The sequence below is a fragment of the Perognathus longimembris genome, chromosome 2 (assembly GCF_023159225.1).
Source record: "Perognathus longimembris pacificus isolate PPM17 chromosome 2, ASM2315922v1, whole genome shotgun sequence".
NCBI classification, from domain to species: domain Eukaryota; kingdom Metazoa; phylum Chordata; class Mammalia; order Rodentia; family Heteromyidae; genus Perognathus; species Perognathus longimembris.
The window spans coordinates 39441672-39462404 of record NC_063162.1 but is presented as its reverse complement, the minus strand read 5'-3'; the positions used below and the strand labels follow the sequence as shown (position 1 = coordinate 39462404).

Here is a 20733-nt window from a genome sequence, read left to right as displayed (position 1 = left end):
AAATGTACAACTGGTATTTCCTTGCTCCCTCTGAGGGAAAAGGAGGGGGGAAGAGGCAAGTGACAATATATACTACTATCTACCACATTAGTCGTAAAATTAAACCAGTTAAGAATCAAAGTGATAAGTCCAGCAGAATCAAACTATTTGGGAACCAATAGAAACTTATATTGGTATGTGGTTAAGCCAGCTCTTTAACTTCAAACTCAAACTCAAAACTGAGGGCTGATATTTTTTTTTTTAAAGAAACCCTGTAATTGATTCCCTTTACCACAATATCCAATAGTACCATTCAGTATGTAAAAATTGTAAGAATTATTTTTCAGTGGTGGTACTGGATTATCTCCTTAATTTACAACTAAATATGTCTTAATTCCTTCTGGTGAACAAAAATAAGAAAAAGTAAATGAGAAGCCATGTTATGATACTTACATGACAATTATAGAAATTATATACCACATATTAGGAAACTTACAGATAAGCTTATGTCAAAGTTGTTTGAATCAATGAGGCTTCAATAGTATCACCATCACAGTGTGTGTTTATAAATATGTGTTCGTACTTGTGTACATGTTTTTATTCATTTTAAGTCAATAGAATCAGGATTTTTATGTTTCTTGTAACTATGCCTTTTAATATATTTTGTCAAGTAGACAAAAATTGGTAGATGCATATATGAACAGATATGTGATAGTCATAGTGGTGGGTTTGCTCTACTAGCTGGACATCTTTAATTTATATTGGACATTATTTAGAAAAATTGCTTTTTTCAAAGGTTAGTTTTAAGCATTATTTTCAGTGTTTCACTTACTGCATTATTTACGCTTAAGAGAAAGTAAAAACATTCTAAATGGATAGTAATTGGTGGCCTTGTTATGGACTAAATAAGCAGGCTTTGGAACAGGTAAGATGTGCAGAAACTGTCTCAATATTCAAGGAGCTTGCTATACATGAGGTGATATTTCAAATCAGCAAGGGGAATGGGAAGTCAATGGTGCCAGGAGGACTGTCTATCCATATGGAAAAAGCATTCCATCCTATCCAGTACACTGAAATAAAGTCCAAGTGGGCTAAGATTGAACCACTAATATCCAACAGTAAAATTAAAAAAAAAAAGAAACGCATACTTATCACATTTGAACAAAATATCTTAAGCATAACCCCCTAAATTCAAATAAAAAAGAAAAGACCAATAAATTAGACTCTATTAGGCAGACCATAAAAAACACACTGCTGCATGACCAACCACAATATTACTAAATTGAGAATAAAAAACTGGAAAGAAGTTTGCCATAAATATAAATGAGAAAAATATTCAAATTGTAGGAAGAAGGTAGAAATAGAAAACCTTCACATACTCCCTACTCTTTCCAGTGAGAGAAGAACTCTAATGCTAAAAATATATTGGGAAAACGTATTCCCAAATGCGTTTCAATATTCTCCATTGGTTATGAAGGGAGTAAGGAAAAATGATTAAGATCTTTTCAAAATGCCACTGATCTTCTGCAATAAATTCTTAACATTGGGATGGCTAGGTTATATTTGGCATGCACAATGTATTTCTAAAGTTCCCTCCAAGAATGTAGTGCCAAATAAATGTCCCTTTAATATCACACAAAACCTCCATTTTTCACACTCCAGTCTAGTTTGGATTTTGTCCATAATTTTAATATTTATTAATTTGCTATAAAAATAACCATCTTATGCAATTTTTGGCATATTCATTACATTAGAATTTTTTTCCTGTGCTTTGTTAGATTTAAAGATGAATTTCTAGCCAGGTACTTACAGCTCATGTCTATAATCTTAACTACTACTCAGCAGGCCAAATATGGAGGATGAAGGCTCCAATCCAGCCTGGACAGAGACATCTGAGAACTTTATCTCCATTTAGCCAGCAAAATGCTAGACTGAAGGTTAAAGAGGTAGAGTGCCAGCCCTGAACAAGGAAATTGAGCGAGAGAACAAGTCCTTAAGTTCAAACCTCAGTACCGTTCCACAAATGAATTAAAAAGAACTTCTGTATAATTAGGAATGCTATCTCTTTATGCTTTATTTATTTATTTACCTATTTATTTATTTATGTTCTGGTACTGGGGTTTGAAATCAAGGCTTGGGCACAGTCCTTTAGCATTTTTTCCTTATGGCTTGTGCTCTACCACTTCAGCCACAGCTCCACTTCTAGCTTTCTGGTGTGGTTAACTGGAGATAAGAATCTCAGACTTTCTTGCCCAGCCTTGCTTGGGGCTGCGATCCTCAGGTCTTAGCCTCCCAAAGATACAGGATTAAAAGCATGAGTTAACTGTTGTCAACCTTTTTACATTTGTGTTACAATTTAAAAAATTTTTGAAATTCAATTTTATTTTTGCCAGAGGAGTAAAATAGATTACTTATTATTTTTCTCATGTGCACACCCATTTTCATAGAAAAGTTCTACAATAGTTGTTTCAAGTTATCATTATCATGCTAGATTTCATTTTAATTTAAAGTGAGTTTCATAGCAAGGATTTTATATTTCAGCTTCTTATTGGCAATTTTGCTGTTATTTTTATTTGTAATTCACCAATGAATCGGTTAGTCTTTCAGTTAGATTAATAGGTAAATAGATTTACAATAAGATAAATCAGGAAAAGCTGTATTTTTGAGATATTACTCATAATACAACGTCTTGTCACCATAACCAAAAAACAATCCATACTACTATTTTATTCTGGATTTAACAAATTACCTACTACGTTTTCTTGCTTGCTTGCTTATTTATTTATTTATTGGCTGCTTTGCTGGTATTCTATCATTTGAAGCACATCTCAGGTCTTGCTTTTGACATTTTTGTTTTATTTCATTTTCTTTTCTTTTTTTTTTTTTGTGATAGAGTCTTGCAGACATTTCTTCCTGAGCTGGCTTTTAACATGAGGCACAGGCAGTCGGCATGGATTCAGCTTATTTTTCTCTTCCTAAATTTTGATGACTTGTTATTTTCTTTATTTCTGCTATGTAATATTGCCAAGGAAAAAAGGATGGAAGTTTACTCTTATGATTTTCCTTTTTAGGTGAGGTTTTTTTTTTTTTAGCTATAAGAAGATACCCAAAGTTTTATTTGACTAAAACAGATTTTAGGAAATTTAATTTTATCTGAATAATTACATCAAATGTATATTCTAACAACTTCTAATTTCTTTTTATGTTACTTAAATATATTGTCTCTTGTTCCTGACTTGATTTCCACCAAGTTAAGAACTTCATTAGTTCTTAGTACCCTGTTTCTTTCTAAAAGTTTATTGACATATTTTATCATCTTGATATGTTTTGTGGAATTGCAGCCCTCTTTAATTACCAGCCTTTGTGTCACATTTTCTCCCATTTCTAGCAGTTAGTTTCCCTTTCAAGTTTCTCTTCGTCTGCTCTCTGCATGCTACATTTTGCTAATTAAATATTTGACCTGAATATTTGTGTGTGTTCTTTGCTCTTTATTTTTGATATTTGTGTTTAATGATGTTTAAATGAATCTCTCTGACCTTCTGCTACTTGGGCTCCCCTTGTCACCCTCTCCACCACTTCCCCCAGTACTATTTGAATTTTCCCCTTTAATTTGAACCACAGGATTCAACCATATTTCAGGTCTTTGCCTAGTCATTCTGCTACAAAGGATATTAAGCAGAAAGTCATTTGGCACAAGATAATGCTGCAGCTTGAATGCAAAGTGTCTTTTCATTTACCAGAAAAGGTAAAAACTTTCTTTTCTAGACACAGGAGAAATGGAATAAGGTAAAGGGAGGGAGGTGGCCAAAGCTGAAGCATGAGGGATGGAGAGTAGAAGAAGGATGCCTGAAGCTGAACTGGGACACAGAGTGATGGAGACGGGTGATGGGCTTACCTACCTTTCTTTTCAAGAATTTACATAAAACTTCTACATTATTCTTGCATGTGTTTTTGAAGTTGGAGTGCACTTGACTTGCTGAATATGATGACTTGCAAGAAAAAAAAAGCCTTTTAAGAGCTACAAAGGGAATACAGGCACTCAGCCATAGAAAGATTGTTAAAAGATGATTCTGGGTTAGTTTTTATTTTTTACAAAGTTATTTTTAATTTACTCTCCATATTTTTCTAAAATAAAAGGATCTGGAAATAAATTTTCATTGAAGAAACTACGATTGATAGCAAGCAGCTAAGAGATCCTGGGAAGTGTACTTAAACATTTAACTTTGTTTTAAGTATATTCCAAAAATATTCTTAATGATATTTTAATGCTCCATTTGATTGGTCCCTTTCAGGGAGAAGAATTCTTAATTTTAGCATGTAATGAACTGATTTCTTATGATTTATTTAAATAAGGTTATGCTTTGTATACAGTACATTTTAGTGTACTTCTGTCACTTGATGACAGGATAATTTGTATTTGTCATTTTGAAAATTACATAATTCCTATGTACAATACTGCTACTTTAATTTGGAAGTAACTGATTGATTGAAAATATTTCAGGGTTGCTATTACAAAAATCCTATAAAATCATAAGAAAATCACAAAGAAGTGGCTCATAGTACTCACAATCACTTTTAGTGATGCTATTTATTCAAAGATGTTCTATAATTTCAAATTGCTTTAGGTGATTTTACATCAAGACAGTTGTCAAAAGTCAGCCTGCTATTGAACCTAAATATTTTTATGTTACTCACTGCTGTATTTCCTTATGTATACTTATTTTTGCAAGGCCTCGCCCATAAAGATTTTCAGAATTTAGATATTTAACAACAGTGAGCCAGTGATGATGATGATGATGATGATGATGATGATGATGATGATGAAGAAGATGAAGATGATGATGAAGGAGGAGGAGGAGGAAGAGGAAGAGAAGAAGAAGGAGGAGAAGGAGAAGAAGAAAAGAAAGAATAAACAAAGAAAGTTAACTAAAGTGCTATATACACAGGAACACTTATGGTGTGATAAGACTCTTGAAAGCAACAACCTTCATTAATATTCACTGTATTTAATATAACATTTATACTTAATGTCCAATATAAATAATTATTACAAACTGCATTAAGTATCTGTAATTTGCATTGTATTCTTTTCACCTAGAATTAAGTTAAAATTGTTATTTTGCATTGCAAATTTATTATCACTATTTTCCATTGCAATGATCAGTGACATTTGAGATTATTTAGAAATGGAAAAATATAAAAATATAATCAATGATATCAGTACAAACTCATTTAAAAATGGTTCTTAAACTAAGAACCAAAATTGCCAATAAGCAGTCATTCCTATAAAAATTGTAAATTTGTAAAAAACTATTTGTTTGAAATCAGGAGAAATTTTAATTCATGAACTAAGGCTTGCAAAGATACAGATGTTAGGCAAAATGGCCAAATCACAGGTGTTCAATTCTTAGCAGAGTCTGAGAGCAGTGAAAGTAAAGAGCATCTTGAAAAAAGGGCTGCCAGTGCCATTTATCTGCTCTTGATAAGTCTTTTCTTTTCAGATTTTTTTCTTTTTCTAGCAAGGACATCTGTCATAGTTCCTTCTCAATAGTTAATCACCTCTATTCCATGAAACTTTTAAGATCTGCCTGTGATAACCACTGACAGAGTCATTTTCTATTTGTCCATTATGGTACAAGACACCTTCCTGTGTCTTGAGGAGTAGCCAAGAGAGCAGACATAAGCACAGTGCTCTCACATATTGCAACATCCTCACTTTCCACATAGTTTGGCCAGTCAGCTTCCATTTTCAAGTGTGATCATTTTAACCATTGACAATGACTAAAAACATTTCTTAATGAAATTATCTTGTTTGATATATCTGGCTGATGTTATATATAAATGAACTGCTGGGAAAAATAAATCAGTGAGAGGTATATATGTTAGAATCATTGCCTATGTATGTGGTTATATTTACATTTTAAGCAACATATAATGATCAAAATATTTATGTAGCTTCATTTCTGAAAAAGAAATCACAAAGTTAGTTGGCTAACATTTGGGATTCCCAAAATTATAAAATGCATTGAGTAGTATTATTATAGAGAACACAGCCCTTGATTATTATACGTATTGATTTTCCCATCAATTAAAGAAAAAAAGTAAAAACAAAAAAATACAATATGTTAATGACTGCTTTTAACAATAAATCTCTACTGTTCGTTAATATTAACACGTTGATTTGTCATCTATTTTTCTCATAAACTAAATTGCCAAGCAAATTTAAAAAGTCAGGTATTTTTGAATTTCGGTATTCTAGAATCTGAATATATTTCAGTGCACAATTTAATAATATATATTTGAGAAAAAACGCTTTAAATATGTAATTAAATACAATGGTCCTTTATAGATAAAAATCTAGATCTGATCTATATGTGTCTGAAATAATAAAGTGCTTACTCTTGAATTGCATCTGCTCCAATGTCCTCTGCTAGCAAATTTGCGATTTGGTCCACTGAAAGAAAATCTGAAGACAGAAACTCTCCTTCTTCCTCAAATTCAGCATATTTCTATAAAAAATAGAATGGGTATTTAAATAATATATTTTACATATGAAACCCAATTATACAAAAATGCATCTTTCTGTGGGTTAGTTGCTGCCAGAAAATATTTTAAGACAAGTTATTAGACAGTTATTTTTTCCAATTTTTGGAATTCACTTCAATACTTAAAAAAATTTTAAGTTTATTGTAAAGGTGATGTACAGAGAGGTTACAGTTACACAAGTCAAGTAATGAGAACATTTCCTTTTGGATGGTGTCACCCTCTCCCTCATTCTCTCCCAGTTTTTCCCCTCCCAACTTCCCTTCCCTACAAGTTGTATAGTTCATTTTCCACATAGTGTGTAGTGACTATCACTGCTGAATTGGTTCACCATTTGTCCAGCCATTTCTGTGCTTCCCCTTTCCTTCCCCAAATCAAATAAACTTAAACCCAAGACAAAGGGTACAGAAATAAAAAACAGTGACAGAAGAGAGTAAACTGAAGAAAAAAAGGAAAGAAAAATAAACACAAATAGTGTAATAGAAACTTCTTGCTTCCATTTCTTTTTTTTTTTTTCAAATTTTTATTATCAAACTGATGTACAGAGAGGTTACAGTTTCATATGTAAGGCATTGGATACATTTCTTGTACTGTTTGTTACCTTTGCTTCCATTTCTTGCAATTCATTTCGGTAAGCATCATTGTATATGATCATATGCACACAGCTATTAAGCCCTTGTGATCATTTCCTAAGAATATCCTCTATTCTCACCATGTGAATGTTTAGAGTGCTGTTAAATTAATCGAGTTCAAGTGTAATTATTTTTCTTTTTACTATCCATTGGGTTTATTTGTAGATTTATAGGCACATTCTTATGATTACAAATAAAGGAGACCTTGGAACTTATGTTTCTTTGGGTCTGGCTCACTTCACTTAGTATAATTTTTTCCAAGTCTTTCCATGTCCTTACAAATGGGGCTATATCATTCTTTCTGATGGAAGCATAGAATTCTATTGTGTCTATATACCTCATTCTCTAAATCCATTCGTCTACTGACAGGAATCTGGATTGATTTCATACCTTAGTTATGACAAACAATGCTGCAATGAACATGGTTGTGTTGGTGGCTTTAGTGCAACCTGGTTGGGTTTTAGTCATTTGTATAAATGCCCCATGTGGGATTGCTGGATCACAGGGAAGCTATGTTTAGTCTTTTAAGGAACTTGCATATTGCTTTCTAGAGTGGTTAAACAACTTTACATTCCCATCAACAGTGTAGTAACATTCATTTTTGGCTACATTTCCACCATTGTTAGTTTTCTTCATAATGGTCATTTTAATTGGGGTATGGTGGCATCTCAATAATGATTTTTTTAAAAAAAATTTCATTATCACGGTGACATACAGAGGGGTAACAGTTATATACATAAGGTAGTCAATACACTTCTTGTCAAACGTATTACCTCCTCCCTCATTTTTCTCCCACCTTCCCTCTTTCCCCAATTCCCCACCCTCTGAGTTGTACAGTTACTTTACAACATATTGTTTTCTAAGTATTGCTGTTTCATTGGTTAACCTTTTACTCTTTGTCTCACCATTTTGATGCTCCCCTTCCCTTCCCTAATTCAGACAATCATATGTACAATACCCAAGGCACCAAAATCAAATACAGTGACAACAGAGGCTAAACCAAGGGATGAGAGACAAAAGCAAAAAGAAATAATTTCACATTGTATGTTAAAAATAGCAACAATGATAAACCACTTGTTTCCATATCTTGGATATCATTTCGCTTAGCATTATCTTATGTGGTCATAAATACATAGCTCTTGCACTTTTGTGATCATCTGCTAGGACTATCCTAGACATATACTAATTATTCCCAATAAGGGAAACCATAGAGCCTATGTTTCTTTAGGTCTAGCTCACTTTACTTTGTATGATTTTTTTTCCCAAGTCTTTCCATGTTGTTATGAATAGAGCAATGTCATTCTTTCTGATAGAAGCATAGAATTCCGTTTGTATATATACCACAATTTCTTTTTTTTTTTGTTGAATTATTTATTTATTTTTATCTTTGTTATTGTCATTTTTTTTCAAATTTTTATTATCAAACTGATGTACAGAGAGGTTACAGTTTCATACGTTAGGCATTGTATACATTTCTTGTACTGTTTGTTACCCTGTCCCTCATACCCCCCTTCCGCCTCCCCCTTACCCTTTCCCCCCCTGAGGTGTTCAGTTCACTTACACCAAACAGTTTTGCAAGTATTGCTTTTGTAGTTGTTTCTCTTTTTATACCCTGTGTTTCTCAATTTTGGTATTCCCTTTCAATTTCCTAGTTCCAATACCAGTATACACGGTTTCCAATATACTCAGAGAAGATTACAGAGATAGTGTAGGTACAACCACAGGAAGGTGATACAAGAACATCATCAATAATAGAAGCTACAGATACACATGGGACGTTGAAAGTAGTTACAACTATGATACAACAATTGTCTCCATAACATGGAGTTCATTTCACTTAGCATCATCTTATGTGTTCATAAGGGTATAGCTATTGGGCCTTGTGATGCTCTGCTATGACTTGCCTAAACCTGTACTAATTATTCCCAATAAGGGAGACCATAGAGTCCATGTTTCTTTGGGTCTGGCTCACTTCACTTAGTATAATTTTTTCCAAGTCCTTCCATTTCCTTACAAATGGGACAATGTCATTCTTTCTGATAGAGGCATAAAATTCCATTGTGTATATGTACCACATTTTCCTGATCCATTCGTCACTGAGGGGCATCTGGGTTGGTTCCAGATTCTCGCTATGACAAATTGTACCACAATTTCTTGACCCAATCATCTACTGAGAGGCATCTGGGTTGGTTCTATATTTTAGCTATGGTAAGTAATGCTGCAATGAATAGGGTTGTATTAGTAGCCTAAGTATGGCCTTCATTGTTGTACTGGTAGCTTTAGTATGACCTTGTTTGTTTTGATTTGCATTTATTTTATGACCAGAGATGTTGAACATCTCTTCTTGTGTACTGGCTATTCTATTTCTTCTTCAGACAAGTCTCTCTTTAAGTTTTTAGCCATTATTAATTGGATTGTTGTTTCTTTGAGGATTTGCTTTTGGGAGGTTTAATTTCTTGAGCTCTACATATATTTTATAGATGAGGCCCTTTAGACAGTTATTTTTCTTTTCCAGTATTATTAATTGGTACATCTCCACTGGGGGAAAAATCAGATGACTAGTCTGTCTTTTGACCAAATGAAAAACTGAGTGATGGCTTGCAATTCAACATATGTTTATAATGCAGCATTACTCTTTGAACTCAGTGGCTCAAGGGGAACAGAAGGCAAATAAGAAAGACTTGCTGACCTCAAACACTTTAGTGACAGGAACATAGCAAGGGTGAAAAAACTAAAGAAAAAGAGAACACAATAAATGACTCATGGTTAATGGATTGTACAGTCCACTAGAAGAGACAAGGACAGGACAGACTATGTAAAGTTTACAGAGAGGAGGTCCATGGATGACTTTCCAGCATCGGGCATGGATAATGACCTAAGAAAATGAATCTCTGGCAGGACAGTAAAAGAATGGTTGAGGAAACATCAAACAGTTTAGAGAGGTGCTCAGGACAGGGGTTGGGGATTAGTTACACTAAGTCTGCAATGAGCACCAGGACCATGTTCTGAAGGATTTTTAATTTAATGAGCCAACAACTATTTATTAAGTGCTTACAAAGTGTAAGATATTGTGCAAGGGACCATAAATATTTTTAGACCTAGACTAGTTGAAGAATGACAAGCTAAGGTTTTTTTTCTTAATAAAATAAGAATAAGAACCCATGAAGTTTCTGAGCAGTGAAATGACAAGATAAAAATATGCTTTGGGGAAGGGTAATGTGTAGCAGGATACAGAAAGGCAGTAGCAGAGAAAAAAATACAGAGGAAGAGTTAAAATGAAGAGAGTTCATTATACTAGTTACGAGATGAAACACTTGACAAAACTGTCCCCCTGGCTGTTTGGATGGGAAGAAAGGGGGTAAATACAGCATTTGATATGACTCAGTGATTAAAAGAGGGAAGAATTTAGATTCTGGGTTTCTGATATAGGTGAATTGGAAAAATGCTGGTAGTTCTCACTCAAAACACATATTCCACCTCTGAAGGAATTAAACAGATGAAGTTGCTCAGGCTGAAGGGAGTAGTAAAAAGGCTTCTCCCAAGGCTGAAACAACTCTATATGCCAAATGTATGGCAAGGCAATATAATTTTATGTCATACCAACACTTCAGCCCAGTGCTTCTCTTCAGGTTTCATCCTCTACAATTATACATGGCACCCTTCTTCCACCCATAGATGTCTGTCTGAATTAGTAAAGGAGAGGGGAACATTAGAATGGTAAGACAAAGGGTAAAAGGCAAACCAATGCAATAGCAATACTTACAAGACAATATGCCGTAAATTAAGTGTACAACTCGGGGGGTGCAGATTGGGGAGGAGGGAAGGAGGGAGAAAAATAAGGGAGGAGGTAACATGTTGGACAAGAAATGTAGTCACTACCTTATGTACGTAACTGTAACCCCTCTGTACATTACCTTGACAATAAAAATAAATTAAAAAATAAGAAATGAATGTTGGAAGAGGATGCTGGTTATACAAAGGCAAAATGTTAAGTTCCATTTCGGTGGTAGATTTCAGAGTGGAACATGCATAATAAGCATGAAATATTTAGAAGTTAATTAGAAATACTGGAGTCAGGTCAAGCTGAAAGATGTTGGCTTAGAAGTCAAATGTAAGTGTGGGAAAGGGTGATACTGCTCAAAGCCAGAGCAGGAAGAGAAGAGATGCAAATAGGAGGTGAAAGAGGAGGCTATGAAATAAGCGGGTGATAATAACAGCTACACAAAAATCAAGGCGAGTTTGAGATGTGGAGTGCAAAAGGAGAAAATATTTTTAATTCACCAAATAATTATTGAGCATGCCAAAAATGGGTTCCAATAAATGAGAGCAGTAAAAATATGCTTTGCTACCATTTGCCAGATAACACACTAACATTTTCTAATTTCAATAGAAGAAAAAGCTAACATTTATTAGTTATAATTAGTAACTTAGAGAGTATAAGGTTTGTAACCTTGGCAAGTTAATATTCAGTTGTTATATTTTTAATTAAAAAGTCTTAGTGTAAAAATAAAATATGCTGTTATTACAAAATATGCTTTTTATATTCTAGGGTGGGCAAATTAACCTAAACAAGGTCATAGGGTTGGATTATTAATCCATCAAAGAAAATAGTACTTACTGTAGTACTTTGCACCAATTGGACGCAGATATAAATTCAATTATACCACTCAGTTTTTTTATAAGACAGTATTTTGTTTCCTAATATATGGCAAAGTGTTTGTTTAAATGTGTTGTGATAACACACATGTTTTATTAACAGTGAAGAATAATGATTGCTACGCTGTCAATCCCATTAGATTGTAAATTCCTGAGGCAGACAGTCTTTCACTTCTTTTTTAGAATTCCGCAGACCTTGGCATGTCAACATCCATTGCTAACTGACTGCCTAGGCTCATCTTCATCATTGGATGGCATTGTTACATGGAATGGTGTGAGGAGAAAGCCTCAGGATTTAGAGAAACCCAGAATCTCACAATGGGCTACTAATTAATTTTATAACATATGACAAGTAATTTGAAGGTTGTGATTCATTTAAAAATCCTTTTATATGCCTTAGTACAAATAAAATTGCTGTCATTATAAATATATATATACCTGAAAACTGAATTATACAGACATTTGGCTCAATTTATTTGAGTTGAAAACTCTCCAGACAGAAGGAAAGTAGGTCACATAGGAACTATATAAAAGAGAACATAAGAATCATAGCCTTTTGGACAATAATAATTCTAGCTAAGTTGTTTAATATTAGTTCTGCTATTTTTTTTTTTACTAAAACTTGCAGTATTAAGATAATCATCTTTTAGTAGACTTTTCCTCTGGGTTTTTGTTTTCAATTATATTCCCAGACCTATTTTGAAATCATGCCACTTTGGTTTGTTTCTACTCTGTTTCGTGTTAGAAAGAATATTAGGTGGCTTAAAAAAATCTCTGCTCTTTCATCACACATGTTCTGCTTTGTAAAAAACTAAAGATACAATAGAAAATTCAAAAATTAGCTAAACTAACCACAGTGCATAATTGTTGCTTTCTCTGTAAAAATGCATCTCCAACTAGATAACTATGTAAGCTAAATGACACCATTATCTCTTTTAAATCCACCACCAGGTGGATTTGAGCAGCTATTCCAAGGGCAATAAAAATTTTAAGCCTGATATTACTTACCCGATAATCTTTTCTCTGATTTGTTTTCCCTCCAATGCTACCTAAACAGTCCACATTTCTGTGTCAGTTTTATCCCTAGTATATAAGCGTTAGGGAGTATGTTTGTATCCACCACTAGTCATCTTTTCAGACAGAAAAATTCCTAGTAAATGCTTATTATAAAAGAATGACAATGGATTTCATTTAATAGAATTGGGTTTCCTAGTCCTGGGGAACATAGGCTTGTCTACAAATGCCAGGCTTTGAGTGGCTTTTCTTTTCTAGTCTAGAAATAAATGAACTACAGCACAATGCCTGAATATGCCATATTTGGCATCTGAGGCAAGAGAAAAATCACTGAATATATACATATATATTATATATAATCACTGAAGAATACTGAATGTGTGTGTGTGTGTGTGTGTGTGTATGAAACACTCAGTTCTTTGACAAATGTGATTAAAGAAAAAGCAGGAATATGTATGTGAATATATATATATATGTCACACTGTCAATACTTTTTAAAATTCCACAGAAATTCAAGACATTGTAGGAAAATGTAAGTTACCAAAATGACCTGACCAAACATAGGCATTCACTTTTTAAAATCATCTAATCTAGATGGTATTATATTTGAAGTACTGTAGAATCAAAAGCACACAAGTTCTCTATTAGTGTTATAACTATAGTCTGAGGAAAGTTCATCACTAAGACCCCAGAAGAGTCTACAAACAAAGCCCTAAACTAGCAAACAACAACAAGAAGATAGTACAAACTCAAACTACTAATAATAAGATACAAAAATTATAATTATAATATATTTTGGAAAATTAGGTACAGTAGTATATTTAAGAATAATATGCTATTACTATGCCAAATAAGACTAATTATCAGAAATACTATCAATCTAGAAATAAAGGATGGACACCATTAAGAGCCTTAACATGATTTTATGTCAAATTAAATGATACAAATTCTATGAGTACATAAAATAAATGCTGAGATAGCATTCTGTAAATTCTGCAGCAAACTCTTGGAAAATATAAATAGAAAAATGAGTTAACATCATATAGTTTTTTAAGTATTGCTGTTGCATTGGTTTGTCTTTTCTTCCTTTGTCTTTTGATATATATACACAATATCCAGGGTTTTAAAATCAGTTACAGTGATATCAGGGGTAAAACCACGGGAAAGAAATGCCAAAAAAAAAAAAGGGCATAATTTCATGTGGTATGTTGAAAATAAGAGCAACAATGACATACTACTTGTTTCCATAACTTGAAGTTCATTTTGCTTAGCATCTTTTTATGTGTTCATATGGGCATAGCTATTGAGCTACTGTGATCTTCTCCTAGGTGCAAACCAACTGTACAACTCACGCAGGTGAAACGGGGAGTGGGGAGGCAGGGGAAAATGAGGGAGGAGGTAATAAGTTGGTTAAGAAATGTACTCACTGCCTAATGTATGAAACTGTAACCTCTCTGCACATCATTTTGACAATAAAGAAATGGAAGAAAAAGAAAGGCCAGAGATGGCACTGTGGCTCAACTTGGTAGAGCACTAGCCTTGAGTCAAAGAAGCTCAGGGACCACACCCAAGAACCAAGTTCAAACCACATAATCAACAATAAAAAGCAGTGCTTAGCTTGTAAGTTATGTGTAAAACATGAATTACACTAGATATATAGTGCTGAGTCTTCTCAATAAGGCACATGGTGGCTGGGGATATAGCCTAGTGGCAAGAGTGCCTGCCTCGTATACACGAGGCCCTAGGTTCGATTCCCCAGCACCACATATACAGACAACGGCCAGAGCGGCGCTGTGGCTCAACTGGCAGAGTGCTAGCCTTGAGCCGGAAGAAGCCAGGGACAGTGCTCAGGCCCTGAGTCCAAGGCCCAGGACTGGCCAAAAATAAAAAAAAAATAAAAAAAAATAAGGCACATGGGAGACAGCTAAATACAGGGAAAAATATATATATTCTTGGGCTCCAATGATTACTCTGCTGTTCACTTGCTGTGTACATTTGTGAGATTTGTGAAACCTCTCTGGGCCTCAGATTGTTCATCTGTAAAGCAAAGACAGCACCTCTACCACAATGTTATTTTGAAAGCTAAATCATGTGACACATGTAAAGTAGCTGTTATACAAGTCAAATCATAGTTGACAATAACAAAGGCAGTAGTAAAATCGTAGTTCAATAGTAAGCCTATAGAACCACTAGACTACAAGATTATCTTGTAAATTATACATAGGAAAATTTGCCCCAAGAGCCATCTGGGGATAATCCTGATGTAGTGGCATTGAAGTACCACTAGGTCACCAATTCCACATGCCTTAGACATTTTCTGACTTACATGAGTACTTGAAAGTAGGCGTGTAGATCTTGAAGGCTTGAGATGAGTCTTGAGGAAAGGAAAACAAACTTCAGGCCTGGCACCTTTGGCTCATGCCTGTAGTCCTTACTACTCAGGAAGCTGATATCTGAGGATCACAGTTTAAAGCCAGCCAGACAGAAACATCTGTGATACTCTTATTTCCAATAAAGTACTTAGGAAAGTCCAGAAGTGGTGCTATGGCTCAAGAGGTAGAACTCTAGCCTTGAGCACAAAAAGGCTCAGGGACAGTGCCCAGAGCCCTGAGTTCAAGCCCCAGGACAGGCTACTTACAAGACAATATGCTATAAACCAAATGTACAAGTTGAGGGGGCAGAGGAATGGAATTGGGGAGGAGGAAGGTGGAAGAAAAATGAGGGAGGAGGTAACAAGATTGATAAGAAACATACTTACTGCCTTAGGTATGAAATAGTAACCCCTCTGTACATCACTTTGACAATAGGTAAACAATTAAAATTAAAAAGAAAAAAGAAAAATGAGTTAAACATGAAAGACATCATTTGCCAAAATCAAAGGTAAATATCACATTACATGGAACAATAGGCATTCTTATAAAGAAACTAAGAACTAAAATAAAACTATAATTAGGTTCTAATCTAATACAATAAGAAAATTAAGTTTGTGGCTTAAATATTGGAAATAAGGCAATAAGAAAAAGGTTTCCTGGAGATTTTACATGATTACATACTTTAATAAAGCTAACATTGTATTAAATGATTTGAATTAAGAATGCTTATTAAAATAGGTATATATAACACAAAAATATAAATGCCAGTTGCTTTTCACTCTATATAACAAACCACTTAAAAATAGAAGTAGTAAAAAATTGATTAAACTACACTTGGTTTTAAATATCAGGAAAGCCTAAAAGCTACATAAAGATTGTAAAACTTTATCTAAATTTCAAGAATCGAATATTTATTAGAAACCTTTGAATTCAAAAAATGAAATTTTCTACTAAATTGTAAATACAATACAATGACAATCTCAGCTCTCAATAAAATTGTTCCAGATCTGTACAAGGAAACTTTTAAGTTCTTATGGGAAGATAAATATATTTGGAAAAAAGAAAAATAAAGAGAGGGACCTTTCCAAGTTTAGATATTAAAGCTAACTATAAACGTGGTATAATATTGATACAAGAGTGTATAAACTATGCAATGGAAAAGAATAGAGGATCCCCAAATTAATTATCTAGGCAGAATGTATATACATTCATGTGTTTCTACATTTATACATATGTGTTTAAACATATGTACATCTTGAATTCTCTATTGTTGTCCAATGACTAGTTTATCCACCTTTATGCCTATTTATATATGTGAGCAATGTAATAGCAATAGTCAACACACTTTCAACGGAAAGGAGAAATGATGGTTTGCTAAGCAAATAAGCCTGACAATTGTGATTTACCTCTAGAAGGAAAAAAAATTATATCTCTTCCAATATACAAAATAAACAAAATAAATTTATCAAAAATTAAGTCTTGTCAAAGTCTTAGCTTTAACAAAAATAAAACTTAAAATAGCATAAAGAAACTGAAGACTATTTGGCACCACCTGAGGGAAAGACAGAAAGCATAAGGGCAGGACATTTTTAGAAAGAGTAATGAAGAACAGTGATAGACAAGCTAAACTTTGTCAATGTATCCATACCTACAGCTGGTATATGGTAGAGGTCTTGAAGTAAATGTTACTACTGCATACTAACATTCTGAAGGATATCAGTAATAAATAGAATGATATAAACTATGTAACTATAATTCTTCTGTATGCAATGAATTATTCCATTTCAATAGGTACTTCTTGAATAATAGTGAAATTGTCAAACCCCTTTACAGTTAAAATTGACCCTGAGATTTTTCTCTAACTTACCTGTAGTGAAGTGGGGCTTACTTTCTAACATTTTTAGGAACAATGAAATGTAGAGAAAATTTTCTGTGGACTCTTCTTAGACATGCTGGTGATCCTTAAGACAAGTGACATCACCTTTCACTCATCTTTGGCCTGATAAAGCCCCAAATGCAATAAAATCTATCTATTATGGGCATGTGGGAATGCAATGGCACTTGAAGAGAAATTATTCAGAAAAAAATGGGACATACTAATTTGGATTTTCTTGTGAGTTAAACACATAGCAGAGTCTTTAAATGATTCCATTTTCCAAATATTATTTCTGAAGCTTTAAAGAAAGTTTATAAACAAACTAGAACACTGATCACTGAATTCGAAGTATATATTTAGAAACTTGTTTCACTTGTAGGCCAATATACAGCAAACATTTGCTTTTATTTTTCACTCTTCTTATGTATTCATACAGATAAGTGCCAAAGGTTTAGTCTTATATTTTAAGGGGAAGCATTTTGTCCAACATTACTAAAGAAACGAATGTGAAATTCAAAAAGTTGGCAAGCAAAGCTTATGCAATGTCACTGAAAAAATATTTTTCTGTATGTGGCTCATATTTGCTTGTTCACAGTATCATACAGAAAAAATTTTAGACTATGATAACTACTTCTCTTGGCATATTTTAGACCACCTATGATTTTAATGGCTATAGCAATTTATTGACCTCTTTCCATGTGATTAGGATAATTGCTTTTATTCTAGATGTTGGCCATCACCAACAAATAGGAAACCTCAGATACTCCAAGCTTATGCTTTGTTTCTGATAGATTTGGCAGGAAAAGAAATACTGCACTATTGCCTGAATCAGTTGACTATATGGTCTATCACCGAATCAACTTAGATATGGAATTTATTAGATAAGACATGGTAAAAGCCTATTTCTGGGGTGGTGGTGGTGGTGGTGGTGATGGGAATTAACTCTGGAAAGAATTTAGTATTCAACTAAAAATCAACAGCTGAAGGAACAGACTACAAGAAATTCTTACCCTCTTTCAGTATGAACACTGAAAGCCCCAATTCGGCACCAAGGCAGGTTAGACAAAACTTGGTTTTAATTTAACGTACAGCTCTATGGGTCAACTGTCCTGTCTTGGAATTGCACTTCATGGGGAATACCTTCTCCCCTAAGAATTTAACAAAAGGGCAATCTGACAGTCATGAAATGATAATTAAGGTATAAGTAGTTCGTTCATATGACTCATCACTTATTGAAAAAAAATGTGCGTTTTCCTAGAGCTTGGTACTTCTTGACATCTTTCTTGCATCCTAAATGTAAGTACAGACTTATTAGATCTCCAATTGTCAGATTCTTCTTAGAAAGGACATTGTCTGCTTAGGTTAGTATTTGTATGTATACACTGACAATTGTATATGCTCATAAATTTTTATGTATGTTTAAATAACACAAGTTAATTGGGAAATTTCCTATGCAACTTCTGAAATTGTATTACTTACATTAGCGACCACAAGGGAGTAACTGGCTTAGAAGCCAGTTTATCACATTAAAATGTGCATTTAATGTATGCTAATTTTATTCAAAAGGCTCATATGAGAGTTGGCTTGGCTTAGCAGTCTGCATATGGAACTAGGAGAAATCTGTATTGGGGAGGGTTTGCATGTCTAAGAGCAAGGCATGAAATTATTGACTTTTTGCATTTCTCATTTATACAATCGTAGCTAATATACTTATCTTCTGTAGAAGGTTGTTTAGACTAATAAGGAGGCTAAGCGAAGCAATGTTAATTAACACATTATTATTCATCCTTTTGCATCTTTAGAAAAACTGAAGAAAAAAATTCCTAGAAAAAATGTACGATAGACTCCGAGTATGGAAATTTAAACTTTCTTTGTTGTTTGTTTGTTTGTTTATTTATTTATTTATTTATTTATTTATTTATTTATTTATTTTGCCAGTCCTGGGCCTTGTACTCAGGGCCTGAGCACTATCCCTGGCTTCTTTTTTCTCAAGGTTAGCACTCTACCACTTTAGCCATAGCACTACTTCTGGCCGTTTTCTACATATGTGGTGCTGAGGAATCGAACCCAGGGTTTCATGTATATGAGGCAAGCAAGCACTCTTGCCACTAGGCCTTATTGCTAGCCCCAAATTTTAAACTTTAAAAAAAATATATCTGGCATGGCAGATGTGCTCTTTGTTAAAAATCTCAGGGTTTGAAGCTTATGCCGTAAAGTTTCTTCTCACTCATCTTTTACTGAGAGTGGGTTTCTATCTGCCTTACAAGAGGAAATTCCTGGGGTCCACTGAGGTTAAGGGATGACTTTCCTGAAGACAAATTTATGAAGAACAAGGAAGCCACAGCCAGGAGACAGATTTTGCAGATCCTGTCCTGTGTCCTGTCTCCTACTATGTATTGATTTCTTTAGAGACATGTCAAAATAACAGAAACACTATGGCCTGGTGTTTCTAGTAGCTTTCGGTCTACTTACCAGGGCGTAGTTATTATTCATGGCCACCTTTTCAGCAAATAGTACCGAGATCATTACAGAACAACTGGTAGCTTATTTTAAAATCTGAGTTCACTGTTTTTTTAAATATTAGAAAGTGTGTGTGTGTGGGGGGGGTGTATGGTTGTGAGGTGGTTTGGGTTTACAGGCGTCCAAAGAAAATACATAGGAATGTATAGTTTATAATCACTGCTGGAAGCTCCAGGAACCAGAGGTGATTTGGGGGCGGGGACTGGAAAAGTGGCAGGGCTCAGAAACCCCCCTATATCTTCCCTACCCTGCTCCCAGCTCCACCTCCAATCAGGCAGAGGATCTGCAGGGCTAGGCGAAGCTCCCACCATGGGGACAGGCCTTGGTCTGGGCTGTAGCCCCGGCGGCAGCAGCGGCAGGGGCTTGGGGACTTGGAGAAACTGGGACCTTGATGGAAAAGGGGCGGCGTACCTCTGGGTCGGGCGTGCTTCCCACCGGCGTCAGTCCCGCGGGGGTCGTCCCCCATGGAGTCGTCCCCAGCGAACTGGTCGCCATGCTGCCTCAGCAGAGAAGCGAGGCCTTGTCGCCCAGGCAACCGGGGTGGGGCTGTTCCAAGGCACACAGCCTCTGCCCAGCCAGGGAGAGGGCTGGAAACACGGCAGAGGCTCTGATCCTCTGGGAGAGATCATGGCATCAGATCTGATCCTTCTAATCAGAGTTAGGAAAGAGGCAGACATTTCCATTTTTATGAGCCAATAGATGTTCATATTGCCTAGAGGTAGGCAACATGAGAATGCCCAGCTTAATAGGCTAGGCAGTATAAGCCTAAGCATTTTTTTGATCATGTGTTACAGATTCAGTTTTATACCACGGGAGATAGACTTTGACCTGACCATTGATAGACATTTGATCTTACGTTATTTTATTTTTCTTTTGGAACTTAAAAAGTCTTATGATAACATTGTAGTCACGTTTAGAAGGGGAAAACAATGTTCTTATCTTTTAGAGAAATATACCCAAGTTTTCAGTATAAGAAAATGATGTTAAAATCGAGAGACACAGGATAAAAAGACAAACGACTACAAAAGCAATACTTGCAAAACTGTTTGGTGTAAATCAACTGAACAACTCGGGCGGAGAGGGAAAGGGGGAGGGGGGAGGAGGGAATGAGGGAGGAGGTAACAAACAGTACAAGAAATGT

The 20733-nt window shown here is 34.7% G+C and overlaps 1 protein-coding gene across 1 annotated transcript in view; it reads right to left on the bottom strand.

The window, feature by feature from the left end:
• The window catches only part of Cabcoco1 (ciliary associated calcium binding coiled-coil 1), a 108609-nt gene extending 88503 nt beyond the window's left edge, over nucleotides 1–20106 (bottom strand). Inside the window, exons 1-2 of the mRNA XM_048335518.1 lie at nucleotides 20004–20106; nucleotides 6379–6488 (exon numbers count right to left, since the gene is read on the bottom strand). Coding sequence (XP_048191475.1) covers nucleotides 6379–6488; nucleotides 20004–20087 — 194 coding nt within the window. The 5' untranslated portion in view covers nucleotides 20088–20106. The remainder of the gene's footprint in view (nucleotides 1–6378; nucleotides 6489–20003) is intronic.
• Between the last annotated feature and the right edge of the window lie 627 nt (nucleotides 20107–20733).